The sequence below is a fragment of the Oreochromis aureus genome, linkage group 17, assembly GCF_013358895.1.
Source record: "Oreochromis aureus strain Israel breed Guangdong linkage group 17, ZZ_aureus, whole genome shotgun sequence".
NCBI lineage: Eukaryota > Metazoa > Chordata > Actinopteri > Cichliformes > Cichlidae > Oreochromis > Oreochromis aureus.
This window is the reverse complement of record NC_052958.1, coordinates 30,423,768-30,451,559: the sequence shown is the minus strand read 5'-3', so window position 1 is coordinate 30,451,559 and position 27,792 is coordinate 30,423,768. Positions and strand designations below refer to the sequence as shown.

At 39.7% G+C, this 27,792-nt stretch overlaps 2 protein-coding genes and 1 long non-coding RNA gene across 3 annotated transcripts; 1 reads left to right on the top strand and 2 right to left on the bottom strand.

The window, feature by feature from the left end:
* Positions 1-5,127: 5,127 nt before the first annotated feature.
* Positions 5,128-14,230, bottom strand: LOC116334349 (NXPE family member 3-like). Its single transcript, XM_039601488.1, has 6 exons — positions 14,198-14,230; positions 13,182-13,655; positions 9,026-9,321; positions 8,162-8,237; positions 5,890-6,076; positions 5,128-5,814 (listed from the first exon to the last, which is right to left on the bottom strand). Exons 1-6 carry the CDS (start codon positions 14,222-14,224, stop codon positions 5,261-5,263), a joined length of 1,614 nt encoding a protein of 537 aa, XP_039457422.1. The 5' UTR covers positions 14,225-14,230; the 3' UTR covers positions 5,128-5,260.
* A 10,128-nt stretch (positions 14,231-24,358) lies between these two features.
* On the bottom strand, positions 24,359-25,857 carry LOC120434053. The gene is made up of 2 exons (XR_005608913.1): positions 25,617-25,857; positions 24,359-24,611 (listed from the first exon to the last, which is right to left on the bottom strand). It is a non-coding gene; the product is annotated as an uncharacterized LOC120434053 (long non-coding RNA).
* Positions 25,858-26,653: 796 nt separating this feature from the next.
* On the top strand, positions 26,654-27,782 carry aspm (assembly factor for spindle microtubules). Its single transcript, XM_039600795.1, has 4 exons — positions 26,654-26,756; positions 26,987-27,243; positions 27,354-27,526; positions 27,623-27,782. The coding sequence occupies exons 1-4, from the start codon at positions 26,654-26,656 to the stop codon at positions 27,723-27,725; spliced, it is 636 nt and encodes a 211-aa protein (XP_039456729.1). The 3' UTR covers positions 27,726-27,782.
* Positions 27,783-27,792: the final 10 nt, after the last annotated feature.

The following is a 27,792-nucleotide window of genomic DNA, read 5'->3' as shown; positions in this document are numbered from 1 at the left end:
GTGAGCTGGAAGGGTGCCAGTGTCCCTGAGACATTTTCACAGCATGCATATAATCATGTGGTAAAAGATTTCAGTCTGTGTAACTGTAATAAATAAAACAAAATTAAAAATAATCTTTGCTAGAATTAGTACAGGATACTCCCAACACCTAGCTTCTAAACACTCACTGCTTTTTAGTCATTTCCAGTTTCTCATTGCTGCAATGAAACTGAAATTAATGCCCAGTTCTTACAGGTTTTTTTGATGATGTAATGTTTTTATTTATTTATGTCATGTACGTACGTAAACACTTAATGGTGAGCTCCTTCCATTCCCCAGCTATGCAGTTAATTGTAGCTTTTCCTTCCGTAATGTAATTGTCAAAGCACTGATAAGTTACTTCAGAGCCAGATGGGTATTGCTTCTGATAAGAAGTTGTAATAACAGCATTCTCAACTTTGGGCGGAGGGCTGCAGTTATCATGATTAGCTGTAAGACATGACAGCATGTACACTGTTAATTTACACTCTGTAATCTTTTCATAAAAACAAGCATTAAAATAATGCTTGAGGTGACTCACATCTACAGATATCATCAAGTGATCCATTTAAATCCCATCGTCCGTCATGACAGGTTAATTCCTCAATCTTAGCAGAGTATCCTTCATTGCAAACAATCGATATAATTTCTTGGGACTGTCCGTGTCGTTCAGTACTCCCTAGAGTCCCTTCCCCATTAGGAATCACAGGAGCTTCTCCACACGTTTGTTCCTCTAAAGTGGATATGATTACAAACAATCAGGCAAAAAATTACAGATGGATGAAATCCATTCCTCCATTTAAAAATGTGATCAGAATAAGCAGTGGAAGAAACTCTGTATGAATGCACTTATTGTAAGATATTACAGAAAATATTTTCACACCAATTTTCTTAAACATGACTGCAGGTAAAACTTAAATGTTAAAAAATGTTTTAAAAAGATTCCAAAATCTATTTTTTTCTACCTAAACATCTTATACTCCCCATCTTGACATTGGTATTGAACAAGTCACTGTGTTTGCTTCATGCTAATAACAGAAGATACTTTAATTACCGATACAGCTTTCAACTCCAGACCAAACACCGTCCACACATGTGGCTTCACCCCACCAGCCTTTGGTGAGAGGTTTGTAACCATTGTTAAGGTTCAGAATATTGAGGGGGAATCCAAAAATAACCACAGATCCAGCCGGGTGCAAATTAGACGGCATTTTAATGAATACACATATGCGGAGCCAATACTGTTCAGATTCAGTATTGAACTGCTTTACAATCGTCAGACCATGGTTTTATAGGGTTAAGATAGTACAGCCCCCTTTTCTGTTGCCAGGCAGATTTAATACAGCATACGTCAACTCAAAACCACAATGACTTTTAACATAGTTTAAAACAGAACATCTTCTTCGCGTCGAAGCCAGGTGCTTCCTGTCTCCATCCTCGGACGCTCGCCTCCGCTGTCGCTTATCTTCTGGGACATCGGGTGTACTTCCTGGAACAGACTACCACGTACACCTCGACTTTGCAGCCATAAGCAAAACATCATTCACTCTTACCTACTAAATGAGTCTATCTAATTTGTGTGTGTGTGCGTGCACGCAGGGCGCGCTGCGTGCTGTGTATTGCGTGACGTGTCATGACCTCTCTCATATGTGTCTGTATGTGTGTTTATGGGTGTCTCGCCCTTAAATGCTCTCTCATCTCACCCGCTGCCCTTCTGCCCTTTCACCAGAACAGAAGGCCAGCACAACTGAAACTATATGTGTGTATGTCTGTACATACACACAGGCTCTGCTTTCGGTTTCACTTCTGCAAGAGCCTGCAACTTCAAAAACATGTACTTCCTGTCGCTGCAGCTCAGTCTTCTCACCCACTGAAGACTCCAGTGTAAGAATATAAAAACACTCAAAAGCCTTTAAAATTATAAATTCAACTCAACAGTTTAAAGTGGTTCTTCTTGGACCTGTAATAAAGACTAATATGATACCAATATATTTGAACATCTGAATGCATCTAAATGCAACATCACTATTAATAATGAAATGTTAATGATGATTATAGAAATAGCAGCAAATAATAGCAGTAAAATATTTCTCCTCTTGACACCATCCTCACACGTGAAGTAGAGTTTGTCAACGTGTGGCCAAACTTTAAGTCTGCGGTCAAACCTCGTTGTTGGACATCCTGTTATAGCTATCAGAAAGACAGATATTACATTTAGATATTATCACAGAGTAGTCAGATTACATTCTTGTGTTATTAGTATGTGAGATTCATAGATATCATTCTTCAACTATCTTTGGACTAGGCTTAAATATCCTTAATACTACTGAATAGACTGTGTAATGTCTGTTATTAAGTGACTAGCAGGGAATCCTGCTGACTTTGGCAATCCTCCATTGTGTGGTTTTTGATTGTCTTTACATGAGATGTTTGGATGAAATTTGGATCATGTTCATCCGTTTGATTCATGACTGTCACTACTATTAGACTTCAGACTGTAGCTTTAGATTCTTACCAAAACAGCAAAAACCTCAGCCACAAGTGAGACTGAACTTTCAACGACTGCCGTCTTAATGGATGGGCTTACCCTGGTCTACGCCTCCAACAAACTAGTGAACTCAGTAGGCATTAACAAACATACTTCTCTTTTATCAAAAATGTTGAGATGCAGTACAAAAGGTAAATGAAAACATACTGAAATTATTTGCAAATGTCATAAACTGAAAAAAATATACCACTTTAGGAAAAAAATAAGGTCATTTTATATTTGACGATAGCGACACATCTGAAAGAAGTTGGAAAGAGCCATCCTTTCTACTGTGCAGCAAACAAGACAAGAGCTGTTTATTTCAACTGATAGACAGTCCATACGGCAAAACACAAATCCAATGATAATAATAAAATTACAGTGCTTAGGGCTCTAGACTAACTTTTTGCCACGGTTGCACCAGTGCGCCTAACTTCAAAAAGTTTGATTCGATTCAATTTTACCTCAGACAGTCAGAAATATTATAATTCTGATCATTTATCAGTACTGATACATGTGAGACTTCATCAGAATTGTGAACATCACAGCAGATGCCTTTGTGTGAAAGTAACTGAGAATAAAACAGAAAAACATGAAGGAGATTTTTCTGGACTGGCTTTTTATAGCAGATAACCTTAAAAATATTCTGCAATATTCTGCAATTTTGCATAATCTTAAAAAGTTTAAATTTCTTCAGTATTGAACAGCAGAAATTAGGCTTTCTTGTCCGAGGTCATTTAAGTAAAAAAAAAAAAAAAGAAAAGAAAAGAAAGAAAAAGACAGCGGCCGACAGCGCAGTAAAAAAATGGTAGACTGGTGGGTAATAAGCCAATGAATAATGCAGAAAACAGAGATTTGAGACGGGAAACTGTTCTTGAAGTACACAGAAAGAGAGAGAGAAAGAGAGCTATGCATGAAGTGTGATTTTTATCGTGGTGGAAGCAAAACAGCAAAAGTCAAAGGGAATTCATGACGACATTGATCCAATGTGAAGCGTAGTTTGCTGCTTCTTTTGCTGCTGCTGGCTCGGCGAATTTTGGTTGGAGAGACAAAACCTGCAGCTCAGAATCAGCGCAAAAAGACGTAAACACAGAGCGGACCCGACGCATCAGAATCGGTGAGCTCCGACAGCGTGTCCGTCTACGGGCCGTCGGAGCTCATCGAGAAAGAGAAAGCTGATTCTGATGTGTCGGGTCCGCTCTGTGTTTACGTCTTTGTGTGGAATCCGTGTACCTGCTCTCATTTGCTGTTTGGTGGTTGTTGAAATAATTTTGTGAGCTTTAATCTGAGAATCTGGCGTTTCTGGCAAAACACAGTTATATTTAAAAGTCGATTCAGGATTTAATGAATCGATATCACTGTATTCAAGCTACTCACCTCTCTCTTCCAACTGCACTTTCAACTGGACCACGGCCAATCAGAGAGGTCCCGCCCCTGACTATCTCTGATTGGTTTAGTCCACGATAGGGGCATAATGTGTGTCTGTTGTTGACCACACGGAGAGTTGCAGAGATTGGACAAATTGCGTGTTTATTGCTTGCTTGTTTGTTCTGTGAGTCATTTGGTACTGGACCGCGAGAGTTGAGGCTCGGGTATGAAATATATGGTTTTCAAAGTTTTTTCGTTTTTATCGTTAACTCTGTTTCCCTGGGTCTTTTCCCGTGTGTTATGAATAAATGTTCTTTTTTTTGGTACCAGTACTAGTTTTATTTTGTTATTTATCCACGACACCTTGAAGGCCAGTCCGTGAACATATTGTCGGACATAAACCAGTCCGTGGCGCAAAAAAGCTTGGGGACCTCTGCTTTATAGTGCCTCATGAAAACTACAAAGTAAATGTAGTCCCAACTATATTATTTACATTGTTCCTTCAGTGTTCACTCTTTCTATTTCTTGATTGTTATATATGTAAATGTATCCATGCATTCTGTAAAGTTCTTGTTGCTGCATCTGCCTGTTTCAATGTATTTGTTAATTGGACATGTGTAATTTCAGCTGTGTCTTCTTCCCACAGTGTTTTCTGTTCTCTTCTGTGTTTTTATTTCTTCAAAACTCTGGTGGCGGACAGTGGCATCTGACCATGGGTGGAACATGGGCTTCAACGCTCCTCCTTGCACCTGTCCTCCATTTTGCGTATTGGTTTGGCAGAATTGGAAAGCAGATTGAGTATTAGCTCTCCAACAGATCACTGTCACCTCTCCAGTGAACCAGAGGTGAACCTCCATGGCTTTGCAGGTTCCTGTAGATGTAGTGTGACTTAGTTGCACAAAACAGTTCAAAAAAGAGAAAAAAGCCTGTAACAACTAAAAGTTGACTGGTCTGTACTTTTATACCATCTAACCTTAGATTATGAATATATTTCTCAATCTTGATCATTATTCTTCTCCCAAACTAAACTGTAACAACAGCTGCAATACAAAGATGTACCGAAAAACCTTTTTTGGAGCCAAAGCAGCAGTGAGCACTTTATTTCTCAGAAATAAGCAGCTGGACACGTGAGATTAAATACCATATCGTGTAACTGAAACCAATCAGTATTTTGTAGATGACTTCATTATGGAATTTGCTTACGCTTGGTGAATTTTATGTACCAACCCCACTCTCGATAGTTGTATCCCATCATGCTTTGGTTCTTTTTCCCACCTCAAATTCCTGTTAAAAAGATTTTTAAAATGCAGTCCATCTCATACGTGGCTGGTCTGTTAAAAAATAAATCTAGCCACCCTTTTGAGGGCATATATAGGACAAGAGAACATTAATCATGTTCTTGATAATGGGAGGTTGTGGGTGGAGGCTGTGTGGCAGGTTGTAGGCCACAACCATCTCCCAGGCATCCACCAGATGGACATTCAATCCTTTGAACATGGCCCTGAGCACCTTGTCCCTCTGCAGTGAGTACCAGTCACTATTAGTAAGTGTCTCATAGAGGTTCAAAGCTTTGGGATTTGCAGTCCTAATGACAACCAGTGTTTCTGGAGCCCTGGACAACAGGCGCACCACTGCACTGCGGATGCTCTGCAGCCGTCGGATGTAGACTTCAATGGGGAAAGTGCTGAAGTGTGACCAAATGCCAAGAACTACAACTGTGTTGCTGCCTCCAATCACATTGTCTAGCTCATTGGCAATATAATGCACCTCGCTGATAGGGACATTCATAAACCGGATAGGAGGACCATGGCAACGGTACATCAGGAAGATGTTATTTGGGTAGTCCAGGGCAATAAAAGGTCCAGTTTGCTTAGGGCTATGTAGGTTAAACTCCTTGAGACCTGAAAGTATTACAGAAGGAATAAGTAAAGTACAGAAAATCAAATTGGTGCAAAAAAGGTTTTGCATGTATCTACCTGATATTGCTCCATTAAAGTATTCAAACCACTGCCTGATGGTGGAGTCTCCGTACATTTTAATCACCTTTCCTCTCAGACACTGAGTAATGGCTGAGGAAGTGTTAAACTGCCAAACTGTGGTGCCACCTAAAGCTCGCCACACACCCTGGTAGTAATAGCCAGAGGGACCAGACTCCAGACTCACCTCTGGCTGCCTTGAGATCTGACCTGAAAGGTAAGAAAAAAAAAAAATCAACATACTGTATATACACACACCAAACACACACCACTCTATCCCTTTACACCAGTCCATCCCTCACATTGAATTGCACTTGTTTAGTGACGTAAGGCTTGGATGCAGCTCCTCAACCATGGAAGTCAGTCACTTCAACTTTTGTTACCTTTTGTTGTTCTTGTTACCATTAACAGCTCACTGTGTAATATTTTGTAGTAAAGAAATTTCACAATTTGACATGTTGCACAGGTGGCATCTTATAAAATAATAAAACAATGGAATTCACTGTTCACTCACTGTCCACCATCTGGGAGGGAAGTGACAAGACGACACAGACCTAGAATAATTCTTGCCAAACTTAAATCCTTCAAACAAAAAGAACTGGTGAACACGGTACCTCCATGGGTAAGATAAATTTAAAAATTATGTACCACAAAATCTGTCCTCAATAATGGATAAGTAATTGGTAAAAACTGAAAGATTTGATTTCTCTCCCAGGCGCAAAGTGGAAGCGAGATCTTTCAGAAGATTTGATACACAAAGATACTCAAATGCATGCTATATGGTCTTGTGTGTCTATGTAGATATTCTGACAGAGCACATATGAAAACCTATCTGCATGGTTAACTTACTGTATCCCAGCCTCTTCGAAGCTGTTCATCTTAGGTGAGGTAACTGAATTAGGTATGGAAATATACCTCATTCCCCAAGTCTCTTTGAATGATACTCATGGCCACTGATCAGTGGTCTTTGGACAGTGGTTGTTGATCAATGGTCATGAGAATTTGCATAATTATGATGAAGGAACTGACCTCCCAAACCATTGTTCCTTCAGTGGATCTAGTATCATTAGGCAAATGTTCTGTTTATAAGATTGGGGAAACCTGCAGTCAGCTGAGACTGAAGAAGTCACTTGGATGAGTGACGAAATGTTTCTCCCACTGAAAACACTACGTCCAGATGAACAGAATATACTTTTGGGGATTTACTTACCTGGATGATTGAGCATGCATCAAGACAATACTCTCAGGAATCTATATACACAACGGAGCATTAATAAATGAGGATATTGATTTTCCCCATAGACTTTTGTGCAAATGATTCATCTTTCTTGTGCACTTATAGGACTTGCTGTCCCCTAGAAAGAATGCAGGTTTCAGGTATTTCCCCAATTCATCATACTTTTAAGATTAGGCTTAAAACTTTCCTTTTTGATAAAGTTTACAGTTAGGCTGGAACAAGTGACCCTGAACCCTCCTTTAATTATGCTGAAATAGGCCTAGACTGCTGCGGGTGTCCCATCATGGACTAATCATTTCATCTTTACTCACCTCTGTTAACTTTTTATGTGTTTTTACACCACTCTGCATTTAATCATTAGTTATTAGTAATCTCTGGCTCTCCAGTGTGCCTTTTGCTGCCCCTCCCTAACCCTAATTCTGGTTTCTAACTTTTAAAAGAAAGCGTTTCCTTCCTACTGTGTGCTTGCTCATATAGGGGGTTGTCCCATTGTTTGGGTTTTCTCTATTATTGTAGGGTCTTAGCCTTAGAATATAAAGTGCCTTTGGCACTGCATAAATAAAATTGAATAGAACTGAATTTTCCAGAACCAGAAGCTAAATCCATCTGTTACATGTGTCTGCATGAGGAACATAAAACAACAGAAACAAGAGAAATTATAAGCAAACTAAAAACCAGAGAACAAATCTAAGGAGACCTGAGAATGCAAATTTGACTACAATGAGTACCAAAACCTGGAATAATGAAACTCACAGTGTGAATGCAAACATGAACAAGAATACAAAGACTAAACACAGTAAATGCTGAGTCAGAGACCCAGGACCAAGACACATGGATAGTCACAAAATGCAAAGCTAAAGAAAAACCCCCAAATCTGTGTCTGAAAGCCAGGAACCATGAAAATTGCCACATGTATCTACACTATCTAAACAAGATAGAAATGATTTACAAATGTTTGTATATCATTAACAGCCAACAGAAAATTCACTTTCAATTTACTTATTGAGTAATTTATAATACTGGTAAAAATTGGACTTTACCTTTCTTTTGCTGCAATACAGTGATGTTGGCAAGTCCTGAAGCTTGGATGGAGACTTTTAAGTTGACACCACTGAGATAAAGCACAAATGATTATTTTTTTTAAAAATAATAATAATAAATTTCATTATTCATTATATGTTAGTCTTCTGCTTTTGGGTTCTTTTGGGTCCACTCTGGAAACACGCCGGCTATCCCGGCCGTGACAATGACGAGGTCATGGTGATTTTGTTTTTAAGTCTTTAGCTTGAAACAATGCTTTGATATGCTAATTTCATCATATGATTGTTTAAATTTGTCTTCCATGATGTTGCAATTTTAATACATTTAAACTTTTAATTAAAAACAAATAAAAAATGAAAATAGTTAGTAGTATTTTTGTAGTGTCTAAATTTGAGAAGAAAGACCTCTTTTTTTATGACAAATTTCATCTTTAAAATTTTATTCAGTTCACTTGGATAACTCATCAGAGTTTTTTATTAAAAAGAGTAGGGAACAGTTTTAATCAAAGAGCGCCCTGGCTAGACACCAGTGACTATCAAAATCTATTTAATGTGGTCGCTTAAGAAATTTATTGGCTGACTGACAGATGGTGAACACAATGAATGAGCAGCTAAAGAGGCCAATATTTCTCTTTTGGGTTAACATTTGCTGGGTGGCCACTACCAAGAGTATCAGTGAAGAATTGCTTATTGTCTATTACTCTGTAAAGTAGCTTAAAAATGTTATTTTAGAAGACAGGATCCAGGTACACAGATATTACTATTATTATTATACTATTATTACTATATTGCAGATATTACTACTGTTTATAACTCCCTCAACCTCTCACTACAGACATACAAAATAGATAATGCATACCTTTGAAACAGCTTGTTCTCCATGGCGGTGATGTTTTGTGTAAATCCCCCCCTGGAGTGACTGATCCTGGCATCACAACTGAGCTTCTCTGGCTTGTAGCAGAACCACTGCTGACCTGTATGCAGCTCAGTGTAGTTGCACACAGGCTGCCGGGATGGACGCAAACATACATTACAGGTGGTAGTTTCACTGACCCTCCCTGAGCGGAACTGGCTTTTGAAAAAAACTCTATCTGGCTGTTCTCTGGTGAGTCTGCCCAGCACTGTGACTGCCTCACTGGGGTGAACCAGTATTACCTGGTAGGAAAGAGAATCAGTTTGTCAGTTCAGATAAATTTTTATCAAGGTGGACATACAATTTTTCTGGTTCATTTGAGGTAGTAGCAGTAAAGACCAACAAAGTCTACTTTGAGATTTTGAGGATGAAATGGTGGAGTGAATCATATATAGTAGATGAACATTCAGTAAAAATGATAATAGTGGGTTTGACTTGTCACCTGCCAACCAAGACAATAGCATAGCCAGATAGAAACGGGGCTGAACTGTCACGTAATTAATATATCCTTAGTGCTTATTTTCTTATTATATTGTTTTATGTACTTTAATAATGAAGGTTTGTAAAGCAAGGCCACTTTTGACTCATAAACTAAGTGCTCAGCCAGACTGAAAAACAGGAAGTTAGTGTAGAGCTATACAAGTATATTAATAAATACAGGAAACCAGACAGAAAAGAGGAACTTGTACCATATTGTCTGCTCTTGCTCTTGACGAAGGCGGTCGCACTTTTCTCCTCTCCTCCTCCTCCCCTCCCTTAGCTTCCCTGCTTAGCCTCCTGTGTCCTTGTCTAGTCTCGTGTTTTTTGTATTACTTTCCCTGGAACACTCTCTCACAGTCTGTTCTCTAAAACCTAAAAGAGAATTATGGATTTGATCAACTGGTCCCTGAATGCAATTGACACCCCTTTCTCAACGAGAAGTCTGGGCTCGGGTGAGCCTGAGTGCTGAAGATATCTACCTATTTGGAACCATGATAACAGGGTTCTTGCTGATTGGAGCTGGCTTGGCCCTGGCTTATCGAAGAATTAAGGAAGCGGAATCAGCTGTTCAAACCCCCACAAGGCTGCCCGCTGGGATTGAAACGATGGGACGAGGCGTGAGTTTCTCAAAATGGGCTCATTGAGTGCAGCACGAATAAGATCTTGGAGAAGCTTACGGCTGCCGTGAATACTCAGAACGAGACCTCTGAGTGCAAACTGGATGACATCTTGGAGAAGCTCACTGCGGTCGTGAGTTCTCAGAAATCGGCACTTTGAGCACAAGAATGACAACATCACGGAGCGTAAGTTTGATAACATCATGAAGCAGCTCACGGCTCTCCAACGGGAGATTGAGAGACCAGTGTTGGACTGTTAGAACAGCTTTGAAATTCATATGAGTTGTTTGCACTAAAGTAAAATACCACCATCACTTCATGCGGATACCCCTTCGGCGGCAGCTGCGGTCACACCCTGATAACGACTGTGTTTAGACTGTTCTTCCCATTCTATGCAAGGCCACCTGGGTTGGCTGGAAGACTGTTTAATTAGCCTGGCAGGGCGAAGGACACTGTCTCAGCTGAACTCTGGACACACACACGCACACAGACATATATACACATGCAGACATACACTCCCCCCCCCCCCCCCTCCCCCCTCCAAACGCCTTCGACGCTTATTCCCTTCTGATGCTGACGGTGGATCATGGAGACCAGCGCATAGGCTGCAGGCCCGGATGTACTGTCTACATCGGCTGTCTCTCACCCTTTACCCGCCCCTGTTGCTTGTCATGTGTTTCTTTGGTGTATTAAGAGTTTTTCATGTGCTATGTGCAGAGGTGTTTTTTTTTTCTCAAACTGATCTCCTGTTGGAGCTCAGTCTGGGGGGAGTTATTTTTTTTTCTCCTTATCTTTCCTCATGTGGTGCATTTTCCATTGTTATACCTCTCTGACCTGTCTTCCCCATGTGATGTTTGTGTAATGTATGTATGGTCGGAGGGTAAGATGGCGCCGCCATTGCGTGCAATAGGTCGGCAGCCTTAACATGAAATTTCCCCTTGTGGGACTAATAAAGGTATATCAAATCAAATCAAATCATATAAGGAATGTTTGTATCCAAACTGTGTGACGTCTGGAGTACAAAAATAACACTATATGAGACACATGTTGAGCTTGTAGAGTTAGAGTTTCTGCAACTGGCTTTTGGGGCTGTGCAGGACTCTCTCTTCCGGAAGATGATTGAATAAAAAGAAATATAAATTGTTTTGACCACTATGAGTCGGGTTTTCTCTGTTCTATCATGGGGACAAAAGAATCGGGGTTTAATAGAACCAAATGACAAGGTCTCGGGCTGAAAAATGCCACGTATAGCAAAGTGGAAGTCCTGGTCTGACCAGTTTAACTTCTATCATTTTTGAAAGATAGTTTAAACCTTCATTAAAAATGTACTACTCATCGATTTGGATATTAGTAACATTTTAATGCTCAGGATGTGGCTGCTGATATGATTGATGCCAGATTGTTGCAGTGTGGTAGTGTAGTTTTGCTCCTCTTGTTTTCTGTTTTTGCTTTGCAGTTTGGATCAGTGTTAATTCTTTGTACAGATATTTCAAGTCTTTGTTGACTGCAGTTTGAATCAAGTTTGAATCAAGGCCCGAGACTTAGCCTTGACAGATTTGATACTTCATTAGATCTGTCAGGTCTTTCTTGATTTTTTCCTATTTCTTAATTACATGACTTTCAGATACCATTCATCTGCTAGAAATAGGGTTTTTGTTTCACTCCAGTGTCATCAAAATTATAAGGACATACTGCATGTTGAGGCATGCAAAACTTTACAGCTAACAGTTCTCAAGGTGCAAAAATACAAATACAATACTAATACAAAAAAGTTCCTAAAGATATAGACATTAGGTATATTTACTGCACCTGCAAGAGACCAGGTGGAAGAGACACAACCCTAGGAGCACTGTAGGTAGCGTCAAACTCTCATACCGAAATGTAGAATTACTGAATTACTAAATAGGATCAGTTTTGTGAAGGTGGGGCTGGGCGACAAAACAAAAATAATTATCGCAAAAATAACTTTTTGACATGAATATGTGTCATGAGTAATATAAAGTCAACCAAACTAATTTCATCGATGCTTTGACAAACACAATGACAATGAGAATACTGCCACATCAAACCAGTCATGTAGCAGAAATAGACTAACAGCTATGTAATGTTAGGTGACGCATGCAGTGTGAGCAGCCAGCAGCAGCATATGTGCTAATGCTTGTGCTGCAACAGCTGTGCATGCCAACATGTGAGCACATTAGAAGCGAAAGTGAGATAAAAGATGAAATGGCAACAGAAAATGTTGAGGAAAACTCAAGTGACAGCATTACAGATGATGACAGCCCAACAGATATAGCCCAAGGATGAAGGAAAACTACATTGTTGAAAAGAGGAGTAGCATGGTCACAAAAGGCCGAGATGGCAAGAGAGCAAAGAGGTGGACCCAAAAGCAGACTCAAACAAAATATTTCACATGAAAGCAAGGTTTTATTTAATCATCTTTTAATCATCATTTCTTAGGAGACACCCAGCCCTATGTGGAGATGAAGAGTTTGTCCAGTAGGATTAGGAGTTTAAAGTTTTAAATCAAACGGGTGATGTTGAATGTTGCCCAACAAGTTGGATGTCAGAAGAGAAAGGAATTTCTGGGGTAAACTGGATGAAATAGTAGACAAGAGAGTAGACGAGACAGGGTTTTAATGCAAATAATTTAAGTGCCATTACAGGTAGACAACTTCAACAAAATCTTGAGTTGATGAGGTGATTTGTGACAGGAGGATGCAAGGAATAGGGAGAGAAGGAAGCAGATGATTTGCTGTGCCAATCCCTAAAGGAAGCAGCTCGAAGAGGAAAAAGGGGAGACAAAGAAAAAACACGTGTTCTCGTCCAAAGTGTTTTTCAGCACAGCATTACTCAGAGACAGAGGAATGCATCATTTTATACTATGTAGATGAAGAAATGTATACCTTCATTTGTTTAATTTTGAAAAAAAGATGGGAATTTGAAAAACATCACAAATCTACCACAGTTACAATCGCATTTAACGTGATGAAATTTAGTATTACCTCAACCTGTGCACTTCCTTCCCAGAGTAAAGAGAATACGGCAGAGTAGGAGCCATTGAGATGATCCACTACTTTCCCTGCTACACCTGCACCAAGAGCTGGGTTGTGTAGGCGAGCGACTATGACGTCTCCCCCACAGTTCTTTGGACGGCCCTGGAAATCATACATTTTAATAATAACCTCCATCTTATCCCCTATTTGCCACTGTCCTTCTCCCATCCTTCCGAGAATGGTGAAGGTGCTGTGGGCTGGGTCACTGGACTTTCTCAGGGAAAGAGATTGTAAAGGTGGAGTGTCAGGCCAAGCGATGGACTGTAGCAAGAGGTCTTCTTCAAAGGCTTCCTTAGGGGAGAGTGGTTTTAGCTTGCAGAAGTTGTACCACACGCCAGCAGGTGGAGCAACATTGGAAATGGTGGGTGGATGGATGATTTTGGTGTTGTTCACTTTATTGTGAAACTTGAAACTTGTAGGAGTCTGGCAGTGAACAAAAATGCATCACATAAATGTTGTTGACATTGTATAATGAAAAATTCATCCTGAGAGGGGACTAATGTTGGCACTGATGTTTTGATAGTAGTAGTACTACTGTGAATCCCACATAATGAACAGTTTATTGAAAATCCTGCAAAAAAATCAGCTAAAACTAAAAACTTCTCAACCTCTGAAATACAAACTCTGCACTGTAATTTTTGTCTTTGTCTTTTGCTAACAGGAAGCATAGTTTGAGCTCTTCATAGTTTTATTTACTTTACTTTTTTTGTTTACAATTAATTCAAGCACACAATGAAAGGAAACTTATGTCTGAAAGATGAAAGAGTCTATGTAGTGGGGTTGCTGTCTTTTTCTTATTGTTTTTCTATCTTCTCACTCCTTTAAAATTAGCAACTTTCTCACTGCACTGACCTGAGCACGTAGACGCAGCTGGGTAACACACATACACTCATCTTAATCTGCATATGTATGTGTCCCATTCCCGTGTCTTGTCTTATATAAATACATAAAAAACAAATCCTTACCTCCAGAATGTCCGTGACATATACCATTAAGATTAGGACAAACACAGCCAGCACAAGTAAGATGCAGCCACACGTTTTTAGCCGGATTGGGACAAAAAAGTTTTGAACCCCCATGATAAGCAAACAGCCCTTATCTCTAATTGTAGCACAGGACTGTCCACAGTTCCAACAGTACTGAATTTCAGGTAAAAGAAAACATGGGTGTGGTTGTAAGGTCTAAACTGACTACGTGTACTGTCTTTCCCTCTTCACACTGTGCAGTAGAGGAACCGGTGTTCCAGATTAACTGGCATCGCAAATTAACTGGTGATGGTCAAACAGATGTGTGATAGACTTGCATTTTATATTATTGTTAATAATAAATTAATTAAAGCAACAAAAAAACCTGAAGAGCCGGTTGGGAGCCGAAAGAGCCGGCTCTGTTTAGTGAGCCGAGGTGAAAGAGCCGGTTCTCTAAAAAGAGCCGGAATTCCCATCACTAGTCGGGTCGGCCGTGGTCATTTACAAATGTCCATCCAACTCTTTTCACGGTTGTTGCAGTCATGATAATTTTGTGAGGCCACATCGAAAAGGCTCAGATGAGCTTGCCAAAGTTCTACAAGTTGGGCCTCCATCGCTTGTGTCTAGATCACACGCTGCACTGCCTTGCTACTCCGTCTTTTTCACTTCCATTTCTGTGTTTGCACATGCGCAGTCTTGAGGTTGCGTTAAATCGGCTCGTGGCACTGCTTCAAGAGTGTGATACCCTTATGAGGGGCGACCAGGATTTCAAACAGGTTTGATTTTCTTGTGACCATACGATTCCTGATCGGGAGCTGGTCGTGAGGTGTTAATCACTTCTCATTACCCCATGTATACTACACGATGCACGACACGCGATTAAGGCGAAGCTCGGTCAGATCCCCAAAATGGTCGCACGACTGAAAAACCATCTCAAAACGGGTCAAAAATCGCACAGTGTATGCCCAGCTTTAGACAGCACTTCACTAGCTGGGCCCATGTCCTCATCTAGGTTTGCCAGCGTTTTAGTAGGTAAAAGTGAGTGCTTTGACATGAATTGAGCTGCGGTTTAGGGAAGGCCTCGAAGGGGACTGGCAATGGCTCCCGGGTCTGGCAGATCCCCATGTGCTAAATAGAAGTGAAGAAGTTAAAGAATGGAGAACAATGAGGGAGGGAGGGTGGGCCATGTAAACGAGAATGATCAGCTTGCAGAACTGAGGGAACCTATATAGATGACATCCGGAAGGAGCGTGTTTGGAGGCATGGTCCTGCTCCTGAAATTCCGATACATAATCTCCAGTAGAATGCTAGTGTCAAGACACTAGTTAACACTTATGATATTTCTTAACCGTTTTTAACCTACAAATCTGAGGTTTGCAAGGTTTACTGAAGAATACCAGTTGTGTAGTGCTGAAAAAACACAAATGCGAAACAGCCTACAGAAAATTTTTAAAAAATCTGTCTAATAAATCAGAATACTATAAGCTCAACAGAAAGTTGGACAGCTCACAAACAAACAGTTAACAGCCCTTATCTCTAATTGTAGCACAGGACTGTCCACAGTTCCAACAGTACTGAATTTCAGGTAAAAGAAAACCTGGGTGTGGTTGTAAGGTCTAAACTGACTAGTCGTGTACTGTCTTTCCCTCTTCACACTGTGCAGTAGAGGAACCGGTGTTCCAAATTAACTGGCATCGCGAATTAACTGGTGATGGTCAAACAGATGTGGGATAGACTTGCATTTAAGGAGCCGCTACAGAGAAACCAGCAAATAAACACTAAATATTTCATCTGCGACATCTGTGAGGTTACCTTCAGCACACTCCGTCAATCTTATTGCTCTTGAACACAAATTATTTTAAAATGTCACAAGTTTACCTGGTGATCTCCTCATACACGAGGCGACCACGAAAACAGCAAACAAATAAATGTCACCACGTTGATGGTGTTCACAAGACCGCAATAGTAAACAATCTGGAGAATCTTGTCTGTTCCTCTCACATTTTATCACTTCAATTTCTGCGTTTTCGCCTCACAACTAAAGCATGCAGTTTACTATGTGTGTACTCAAATGGAGTCGAGTCAAGTTACAGTTACACAGTGATTAGTAATTAAGAGAGCCAGTGTGATTGAGTAGAGCTTGGAGAGTGAATGGATTTAAGAAAGTCAGTGACTCAGGTGTGTTAGTTGGTTTGTCATGTGTTTTTGAATTTTGAGTTCAGTTAGAATGTTTTTGTTTTAACACTAAGTTAAGAATAATCATAAACTAACTTTCAAAACTTGCATATGATCTTCAGTTTGTAGCAGATCTACTGTCGTATCACATAGCAACTGGAGCAGTCTGAAATGGAGTTCAGTCACTAATACCACCTGTGGCCAAGTGCCATAGCCTGGTTCTACCATGACATTGGTGATGGTCAAGTGGCTGCACTTACACCTGGTTTATCCAGATCTACCCACAAACATGTTGGTTGGTTGGGTGAAGGATTTCTGTGGGTGTTCAGTTACACGAACAAACCAGACAGATTAGACTAGAGATCACGTTGATTACTGGTACAATTTATCTCCAGACGTCAATGCATACCTCATGGTGTGGTCATGCTAAAATTAACAGGATCCTCTCACACACACACACCACCAGCACCAAGTTTGATAAATTGCTAACAAAAAACCTGGAAGACCAGGCAGCTGCAATCGAGCAGCAATTAGGGGCCGGGTGTGGTCGGCAGTGCCGGTCAGAGATGGGCAGTAACGCGTTACTGTCGTTACTGATACGACAGTAGATCTGCTACAAACTGAAGATCATATGCAAGTAACGTGTTACTTGTAACGTACTTTTTTCAAGTAACGAGTAAAGTAAGGGATTACTATTGCAAAAACGGTAATTAGATTACCATTACTTTCCCGTAGGAACGCTGCATTACTGCATTACTAAAACCCTGATTTTTTTGCGAGAATGTCTCATGACAGTGACGTAAGCGAGTCCGATGTTGGTGACATCAGCTGTGTGCAGATCAACAATGGATAATATATCGAGTGCGGGAGAGAGTATGAGCGTGCAGCGTTTAAAGCGTGGAAGTACTGACCTTACTTTGAGTTTGATTCCATAAAAAGTGACAAAAACATTAGCGTCCGTTGTGCGTGGGAAGAAAACTTCTTTTTACAGTGAAAAAACCCCCTAAACTTCCAAGCAAGCACTGAGTGCGCTACGACTGTAATGGGAAATTCACAGAGAAACTCGCGGATTCTTCAACTGACCGCTGCGGCACACCTGCACCAGGGTAAACCTCCGTCTAACCCACTCCTGCTTTACAGGTGAAAATAGAGCAACAGAACCGCTAGGCTTTTATTTTATTTATTTTCTGCAGTGTTTTACTTGCATCTATTTGAAAGAGTGAGTGTAAACACAAAAAAATATTTTATTTTATATGCTGGAATGTGCAGAAAATAGGTTTAAATGTTAAACAAATTTCTTCCAGTCAGAGAATGTTGCATATAATTAAGTTTTTGCTTGATGCATAAAGTTAAAAGATTAAAACTAATAAAACAAGTTTTAAAAAGAGACTTTTCCATTTGATTACATTTTGTATGATAGATTATGCAGAAAAAGTCGAATTGGGCTGAAAGATCTATCGCTTTATCACCTATTCAGGTTGTAAATTGTGTTTTTAAAAAGTAACTAAGTAACTAAGTAATTAATTACTTTTGAAAATAAGTAATCAGTAAAGTAACGGGATTACTTTTTTGGGGAAGTAATCAGTAATTAGTATCTGATTACTTTTTTCAAGTAACTTGACCAACACTGGTGCCGGTGCAGGGTAGGCGTACGCACCTGCAGGGCATCCGGGTTAAAAGGCTGAACCGGTTCCTATCATGTTGTTGTTGGTGGTGATGCGTGCGGCTGGCAGCGGGAGAGGTGCAGTCAAGTGTGCACAGCAACCGTGAGAAAAGTGTAAATAGTGTGCGCAATAAAGCGATGCTTAAAAGCATGTTCATGTCGTCGGGTCTAGTGATGTTGCGGCCTCTTTTTTTCGCTTCATTTTGCACACAAGCCTTGTGCTTGCGCTGGGAAGAGGGGGGGAGGGGCGGTAGTTACACTGGCAGTAGCACAGGAACAGAACAGGAGGGAAAGAGAGAGAAAGCGAGCCGGGGACAACAATATGTCACAGGGAAGCAGATTTGTTATCGGAGCCTATCCCAGCTGTCATAGGGTGCAAGGCGGGGTACACCCTGGACAGGTCGCCAGTCTGTCGCAGGGCTAACACATAGAGACACAGACAACCATTTACACTCACAGATTCACACCTATGGGCAATTTAGATTGACCAATTAACCTATCCCCACTACTGCATGTTATTGCTTACTGTTATTATATCTCTAGACTAATTAGAGATATAGAAGAATTAATAATTAATCAGAATTCCTGCTCGCACCTTCCACTCTAATATTTAACACAGTTCTGAGGTTTGATCCACAAACAGTATCATAAATACTTCAGTCATGCTCTTTGAACTTTGAAAAACTACCTAGAAAATCTCCATATATACAGCTTCACCAAATATAACAACTACATGTTTTTTTCGTAGATTATTAATAGAATCAGAAGCTGCGATTTTAACAGGTTTTTGAAGGACAGGGTTCGTACGGGTGCTTGAAATCCTTGAAAATGCTTGAATTTTAATGTTGTCTTTTCAAGGTTTGAAAAGTGCTTGAATTTCAGATGTGGTACTTAAAAGTGCTTGAAAGTGTAATTGTATTTCATTCACCACAAATAACTATCTGATTGAATAGTTTTCTTATCAGATAGAAAAATAAAATAAGTCGCAAAATGTAAAGGCAAAATTTCCCCGCCTGGGCTGCCTTGCGCCTCTGTCTGTTTCAACGTGTGACCCCGCCCCTCCCTCGGCCAGTCGGTGATGAGTGCGCTAACATACCTGCAGGTTGCTGTTTTAATGAATGTTTGATGGAAAACGACAGTTGCATGATAGGTGAGTCCTAGTAAATAATTTTCCAGTAGGTGTACGTTACACATGCTATTTTTTTAAAATTATGATTATTATTTTGCTAGCTATCAAACTCGCTGGAGAAATGATTGAAATGCACTGAGTATGATGCAGTATGGCAGCGCTATTATGGCATATGCTGTGAACTTAGCTAACATTACTTAGCAGTAATGTGAGTTAATTTACTCAAGTGAAAGCTTTAAACATTAGCCCGATACATAACTAACCAACTTAAGGCTTTCTGATTAACCCTCTGGGGTCGACAGACCCAGAGTCTCCATTTCAACTTGGGTCGAACTTGCGGACTTCAAACTATATACCAGGTTTTAAATTGTGTTGATAGGCCACGTAAAACCAATGTTTGTTTGTTTTTCTGAATAAAACAGTGGAGTTTACTCCGGGAAGAAACGGGAAAAACTGTGTATTCTTAGGAGAGCGCTAGCAAACACACTTTGCCTGTGAGAAATTGGTGGAAAAATGTATCGTGTCGACCAATCAAAAAATGATATGGCAATATGTAGCATTTGGTTGTTGAGGAGGAAGTTTTAGGAGTGACCGGCTAGAGAGAGCGAGTGAGTGAAAGAGAGAGAGAAAGTTTTGATACGTGAGAGATTTGTGACATTTACCGTGTTTGGAGTCTCAAGTTAGTGTGTTGTCTTGTGTAGTTAGTGTGTAGTGTAGTCGTTATTTTGTTTGTGTGTCAGCTCTACTAGTGAATGTCACAGTTGCTGCCTTAAAGCCACCAAAGGCAGATTGGTGCCTGCTGTCAGACCTGCAGGTTTTATCCCTCTGCTGCTCATCTGTGTTATAGTGACACAAACTATTTTTTGGAGTTGCATAAATAATTTGTGTGCCTTCTTATTTGATGCAGAACACCTGATTGTTCTATAAATAGTTTGAAATGGTTATATAAAAAACGTCTGAGCCTTGGCTGCATTTTTAAGTAAATAGTACCATATAACTTTGTTTGCAAAACGTGTGCATATTTTTAAAAAATGTACTATTTCTATTTGCATTTCAAGTTATGAAAATTATTCGTTAAACATGCTTGTGGTTTTTACAATCAAAAATATCACTTTCTACTCATATTTTAATTGGATATAATTGGCCATTTTTAACTACTTTTGATTTTCCCTCTACATTTCACCTTTAAAAACTATTTACTTTGCCTTGTTTGGTATCATTCTTTTCAGCACAACCTCACGTGTCTGAATTTACAGTTATGTTTTAATTTTCACATACTCTATTAACACAATTGATCTAAAATCAGACAAAAAACATAAAATCAGAGTAGAAAAAGTTATGTTTTTTACTGCAACAACCACAAACATGTTTAATGAATCATATTTCATAACTTTAAATGCAAATATAAATTGTCAATTTTAAAATCCTATGCACAAGTTTTGCAAACAACAAAGTTATTTGCATCCATTTACCTTTTACCCTTTTTTTAAATAACCATTTCTCTCTCTCTTTTTCTGCTCTTTCTCTCTCTCTCTCTCTCTCTCGCCGTCACTCCTAAAACTTCCCCTGTTTTGTTTAGTTTTTGCTCATAAGCAGAGAGTGCTTACTGCGCTGTCCTTAGACAGTAAACGTGCCGAAACTATTGAGGAAAAAACACGCGTATATATTGTTTATCATGACTCTGGTTTTACGTGGCCTATCAACACAATTTATAAACTGGCACCTTGTTGCTTTGTCTTTAAGTGGTCATGTGATTGGCTTACCATGACTACTTTATTCTTCCTCAGTCAAAGAGCAGCACTCATGCGATTGTTTTGCCCCCCTAGCTACAGGTGTTGTGCCAAAAAGTGATTGTCTGCCAGAAAGTGATTACTGTCCGCGGGAGCGCGCAGCTGCTTAAAGCTGTAGCGCCCAGATTACTTACAGCTACTTCTGTGCAACTGATATAAGATGCGGTAAGCTGAACACAACTTCAACCATCTGTTTGTTGAAAAATAGTAACAGACCGCATTTCCTTGTTAGTAACTGTAACGGCGTTGTAACGATAGGAATAGTAATTAGTTAGATTACTCGTTACTGAAAAAAGTAATGCCGTTAGTAACGCCGTTACTTGTAACACTGTTATTCCCATCACTGGTTGTCACCAAGTACTTTTTATGTTTGTGTGTATTGCTGCAGCTTTTTGAGTATTAACTTGGTGCCTTTGGGTGAAATAATGGTAATATGAGGGACTGATCCATATGGTCACAAAGAATAGCCACTTGTTTCTGTGCTACCAAATTTCCCCGGCTTTCATTCAAAATGTGTTTATGGTCAGCACCTACACATTAAATTACTTAAACATTATGAATGTCTTCAAGCTCACACTGAGACCTGTGGGGCACTATCAGCCACTGAGACAGTACACACATTTAAATGTGTATTTGTATATGAATATTTCATACTTTAAGGCTGCCTGTTTATTATTTACATAGGTTGTGTCCCAATTAAGAGACCGCACGGTTGAAGTACGCATTTTGAGACCTATTACTACACAGCGACGAGACGACGGCTGTCCATATGCACTGTCGATTTCCCTAAATATCAAGCGTGGTCCGGTGCACGCTTCGTGGTCCCATATATCCCACAATTCATAGCGCGGCGGTGGGTGTGGATAATTTTGCCGCAAAATACGACAGACGGCAGAAGCGGAGCGGCCGAAGAGTGAACTGCCAAAAGTAAGTACTGAATATTATGTCACTTATTTATGTGCGAATGTGCGAATGAAGAACATTAAAACATTCCTGTTGGCCACATGTCGGCAGAGTTATGTGACATTAGTGATGTTTGTACTTTCAGCATTAACTTGGTTTTAAAGCTTTTACTTTAAAATATACGCCATTCAATAGTTGACCTTAATCCTACAGAGAACGCGATGATTTTGTGGATAATAAAGTCAGTCATACATCCACAAACACAACAAGCTGAAAGTCAGTGATGCTGCTCGGTTTGCAGTCCTGAATATGACGGCACAAGCAGGATTCACTGCACTGTTAATGTTAGCTATGTTATATTGCTGCCTCTGTTCGGTGGTGTCGAGCCAAACGGACTTTAACGTGTGTTTGAACGAGCTGACGGTTCACTCGTTAAGCTGAAAGAAAGATGCTTTAATCACAGGAGTCACACATGTGTCCACTGGACCATCTGGGAACTCTTCTTGTTTAGCACTCGTAATAACACAAACACTAAATCCTCCTTCTCTTGAGCTGTTTTGTAGCAGTGTGTACACCTGAGACTGTCACCTGTCTGTCTGTCCTGCACTCTCTCTCTGTTTCTTTCTCTCTGATTGTGTAATAAAAGTATGAACATGTATTTATAAGTTACACTTGTGTTTGAATCCTGCAGCTTATCACACATTTGATTTCCATGTGTGACGACTGCAAGTGTCCAGAGTGAGGACAGACTGAGGGACCCACTGCTGCACATCATCTGTGAGGCTTTGCACCCTGATGATCCACAGGACAAACTCAGCAGTGTGTGAGGAAGAGGAGGAGGAAGAGCCAGCAGCAGCTGACAGATGGAGAGAATAGACAGACTGTTCCCTGTTTGTGAAGGACTGCTAGGAAAGTTTAACATAACTAATTGTCTGTCTTGAATCAGTCTTATTAGGTAATGTTCAAATAATGTTATCATCCCAGTGTTTTCAGTGTGGGAGAAAGTACTCAGGGCCTTCAAGTTACACACTATGAAAGGCAGCAACAAGTTTAATATTCAGAAACCTAAAGTATGTATCAGCAGCAGAATGGAGCTAAAAATAAATGTTTGTTTCAGTTCTATGAAGCTTTGAGTATTTTGGATTAGTAGTACTGCTGTGTTTGTTGCATCATATTGCTGTAATTGTTTATATGCTTTATACATTCTGAGGTAAGCTGATCTATAGTGTTACATCATATTCTATAAGGATGTTATGTGTTTGTATACTTTCTGCCCAGTTTGACCCATTTAGCCTGTCAGCCTGTTTAAGGCTCTGATATCTATTCTGTATGACTTAAAGCAGTTATGACATGGTCTGATTTTCTCACCCAATAAAGGAATATTTAACATATCTGTCTACTCTTAATTTTATCAGCAACAGTTATCACAGCTCATACATTTTCTTAATACACACATTTGTAAGCACTGAGCCAAATTTAGTAATGCCAACATATTAAAAGAACAATATTTGTCTCTTATATATAATACATCTGTATATACACTGTCAGAGATACTTGTCTTTGAGTGACGATTTAAGGTGATAGGAAATATAAATAACTGGAACTTGAATCTTTACTGAAGCTCAGAATTTGACACAGTTCAAGCTCACTGCTGTAATAAATCCTAATTAATATAATAATAACTTTAATATTGGCCATATTATATTTACATTACCGAAGTAAGATGACTTTAGTCTCATGAACAACATTAGCTAATTGTTATTTACTAACTAACCTTAAAATGACTGTTCTCAAATCACACACAGCTCATGTAAAAACAAATGAACAAAATATTTTCTCCTTCATTTCTGTCAAACAAAGCTGTATGACACTTTTCCAGCGGATAGTATCATGGTTGCTAGGCAACCTGGGCAGCGCGACAGAGACTAGACCGTCCCATTTCACAAGCCTACAAGCCTCGCACTTCCGGCCTTAGCGGTCTATGAGTACGCGGCCCTTGTGAACTGTTAAGGCTGCGTACTTTAAGGCTGCAGACCCTGAATTGGGATACAGCCTTAGAATGACTGAAATTTACAAAATGGACTACAGTAGGGGTTAATGGTTAAGGTGTGACAGTGGGTAAAAATGAGCCACACCCTGTTAGGTAATCATAAGCAAAAGTCATTATGTGACAATAACCAGTGAAGAGTTACTTAATATGTTGGACTCCAGCACATTAAAACAGTAGTAAGCAAACCAGACCAGTGAAAATGATTTTTGTCATGTTCATATAAGTTCATTTAAGGAACCTTCATAGTTAACAGGAACAAATCAGTGGCATTAGTCATATTTCCCATACTTTCATAAATGTATGACATCTTGCGTTACTTAAGAGTGCTTGTGGATTAGATTTATACATTTTAATTTTGGTCAGTGTACTTTCAAAATATGGGAAACATGTCTGTATGAACATATGAGTTTTACTTCTAGTGTGAAGTAGAAGAAAGCAGAAAACGGACCAGATCAGACAATCTGAGATTTATTATTCCACATCTGAAAACAGAAGTTCAGAAATCATTTCAACTTTTCACTCTCGGCATGTAGGTAGGACTAACACACCACTATTACATCTCTGACGCATTGCCACAGTGCCAGTAGATAATCCTCTGGTACACCTGAACTCTATTATTTCATCATGAACTAAATACTTAGTGCCACTTGATTTCAAAGTGATGTTATGCTGTCTCATTTCATCTTCATTCACAATGCAAGGCCCTGCAAGAGACAAAGATATAAGAATATTATGATAAAGATGTAAAAGAATAAAATGATAAAATTATTCTCAATATTAACCTCCTAGGACCTGGCATCCACATATGAGGTTCAGAGCTCAAAGAACCAAAAACCTTGTGGTGAAACATTATCAAGAGGTTAGAAAAGCTGCCATCATTCTACAGGCTGCATATCGTGGAATGAAATCCAGACAGATGATCAAACAAAAGCATCAAGCTGCCAGTGTTATCCAGAGAGCTTATAGAGCTCACTGCGAACACAGAGTATCTCACTCTGAAATCCTCTGTCCTGACTGTTCAGAGAAGATATTGAGCCTCTGTAGCAGCAAAGAAACAGTTGCAAACATATCAGAAGCTGCGCAGAGCTGCTGTTGTTCTTCAGGCAGCATACAGAGGGCAGCAGTGTCAATGTCAGATTTCACCTAAGACTAAGAGTAGGACAGCAACCTCCTTGTGACTAGAAAAAAAATGATAGTTGCCCATTGGTTGGATTGAATTTCTTCACATTTGGCAAAAGTTAGCAAGTATTTCCAACTAGGTGTGTCACGATACTGGACATTAGTAGTCGGTACAAACAGCAGTAGAACTGAACAATTCTCACAGCCCAATTCGATACCAAAACGGAACAGATCTGAAGTGACAGCTCGCATACTCGACCATAAACTGCTTCATTAAAGTCATTTTTAAAACACTGGCAGATCATTTATTTAAAATGTTAACATTATACACTAGCATAAGCATTTAATGTTAGCTATTGCAAACATTTTAGCCAGTGGAACAAAGCTGATTTCACAGCTTTGTTGGTAATGTACATTTTGGCATAAGATAAGAAGGATGATGCTTTGGATGTTGTAATATTAACTGAAATGCATTCACCCTGATCTATTCAAACTGATCTGGGAGCTATTGTTTTAGTTCACTTAGGCCACACGATACAGTAACATAGCTTGCTTGCATACTGCTTTTTGGGATATCAGTCCTTACTCACCCTAATGAAAAGTAATTTCATTGCCAAATCTGCACCTTCTTCTTCTTCTTCTTCTTCTTCTTCTTCTTCTTCTTCTTGTAACAACAGACTAGAGCACTTGTAGCTATATGCTACCTCCTTTAGTTCTTGAATAGCCCCCTTGGTGCATTCACTCCCTATGGTGTCTATGGTATCAAGGAAAAAAACAAGTACCATCACATTTTCAGAATTTTGGTATCAAATGGTACAACACACACATTGGCTCTGGTGACATCACTAGTTATGACAACCAACCTATCACAGAGGTTAAGCATAATGTATTGGTCGCTTGATTGGAGGCAACATGCCTCCAATCAATTACAGTCCTTGGACAGTGTGTCAGTCATTCTGATGCATTCTGTTCTCATTCAGTCGCAAACTGTTTTCGTCTTCAAAGCATCCATTTTAAAGGTGACTTCATTCAAAGTTCATTGCACACTTTCACAATGGTTTTGGGCCAGCCATTGTTTTCCTCAGTGTGACTGTAATATAAGGTGGCAACAAATACTTATTTATGTATAGCTATAGTAAATGCAGAGTACTTTTATACAGTATTCTCATGGTTAGACATTTTTGTCATAATATAAAGGTACATAAAAGTTGGTGCTGCACAAATCACTATCCAGTATTTCTTAAATTCAGCAGTATTTTCGGTTGCATTATTTTAAACAGTAACTTGCAAGAACACAGAGAAGATGCATTTAAAGAGCTCTATCACTTAACTCTGGTTGTCCGAAAATATCAGAACGAAAGTGTTATCGAGCTTTTCTGTTTTCTCTAAAAGCATTTCCCATTTCCTGTATGTAGATCTGACCCTCTGTCAGACTGTTTGCTGTTATTGATTTCTCTCTTCTCGCTGTGAGCTTTGTTCGTCTTGCAACATAATCTGCCTGACTGTGACGGGAACATGTTGGCATGGTAGACCCAGACATCTCACTTATTTGTTGTGAATCTTGTGGCTGGAAAGGGATTGTTTAGACAAGTGGGGGTTGAATAAACCTGTAATCTGTATACTGTCGATGGTAAATGACCCTCAGCACACCCGTGCTTTTGAGAAGCTGACACTGGAGTTGAGCAATGCACTGCTGTGGACAAGGGCAGCAGCAAAACATTTGTGTGGCTGTAAAGCTTTTGTATCCATATATGTTCCCCCACAAAAGCCACCAGACTCATTTGACAAAAACAGGTTAATTTGTACCGTTTTAAAACGTCGAACAATAGGACAAACTAATCCTTGCTTAGCTTCCATGCTGGTAATCTAATTTCATTAATATTCACACTGCAAAGATTAAATATGAAGAACAAAGTGTACGGGGGTGGTGTTCATTTTTGAGTGTTTCTGTCTTTCTCAGCCAAAGTAGAACATGCAGCCGTGGATGCTTCAGTGTTGTTTAAGTGTGCAGGACTAACATCATCTCCACTCCCCGCTCAGTACCACAAGACCATTGAGGCGGTGTATTCAGTGGAAAACTCTGTGGAGACGCTGCTGGACCTGCTGCAGAGATACCGGGAGAAGGCAGGGGATAAAGTGGCAGAAAAGGGTGGAAGCATCTTCACTAAGGCCTGTTTCCTTCTTGCGCTCCTGCTGCAGGACAAGCAACGCGCTGAGGTCCGTAGATACTGTAACAAACAGATAACACGAGTGCATAAATACCAATATCAATGATATTTTTACACAAGAGAAAATGCTAACTATTTTGCTTACTGTATTTTCTTTAGGAGGTCAAAAAGCTACCCAAGGTCTTGGATAGGATCCACAGTATTTACCGCCTCACTGCTCGCAAACACAAGATGGACACAGAAAGAACAATCATCAAGCAGAAGATGAGCGCGTCGATCAACGGGAGCTTCTTTGTTCCGGCGACGCCTCGTAAATCCCGCGCTGCACCAAAGTATGGATATTCCTGAGTTACATAGTACACTGAAAGTGTGCTTGTATGTTTCCAGAGATAACTAAAAGTGTTTTTTGTTTTTTGTTTTTCTTTCAGGTTTGCACCAGATTGGGTTCTCAGACGAGATAAGCTCAAAGACATTGTGGACCCCCTCAGGGCCATTCAGGTGGTGGCGAACACACTGTCCATTGTGCTGTAAATAAACATGCTTATATATATATGTATTTTAATCCATGATCTTCTTTTTAAAAACTTAAGAAAAGTAT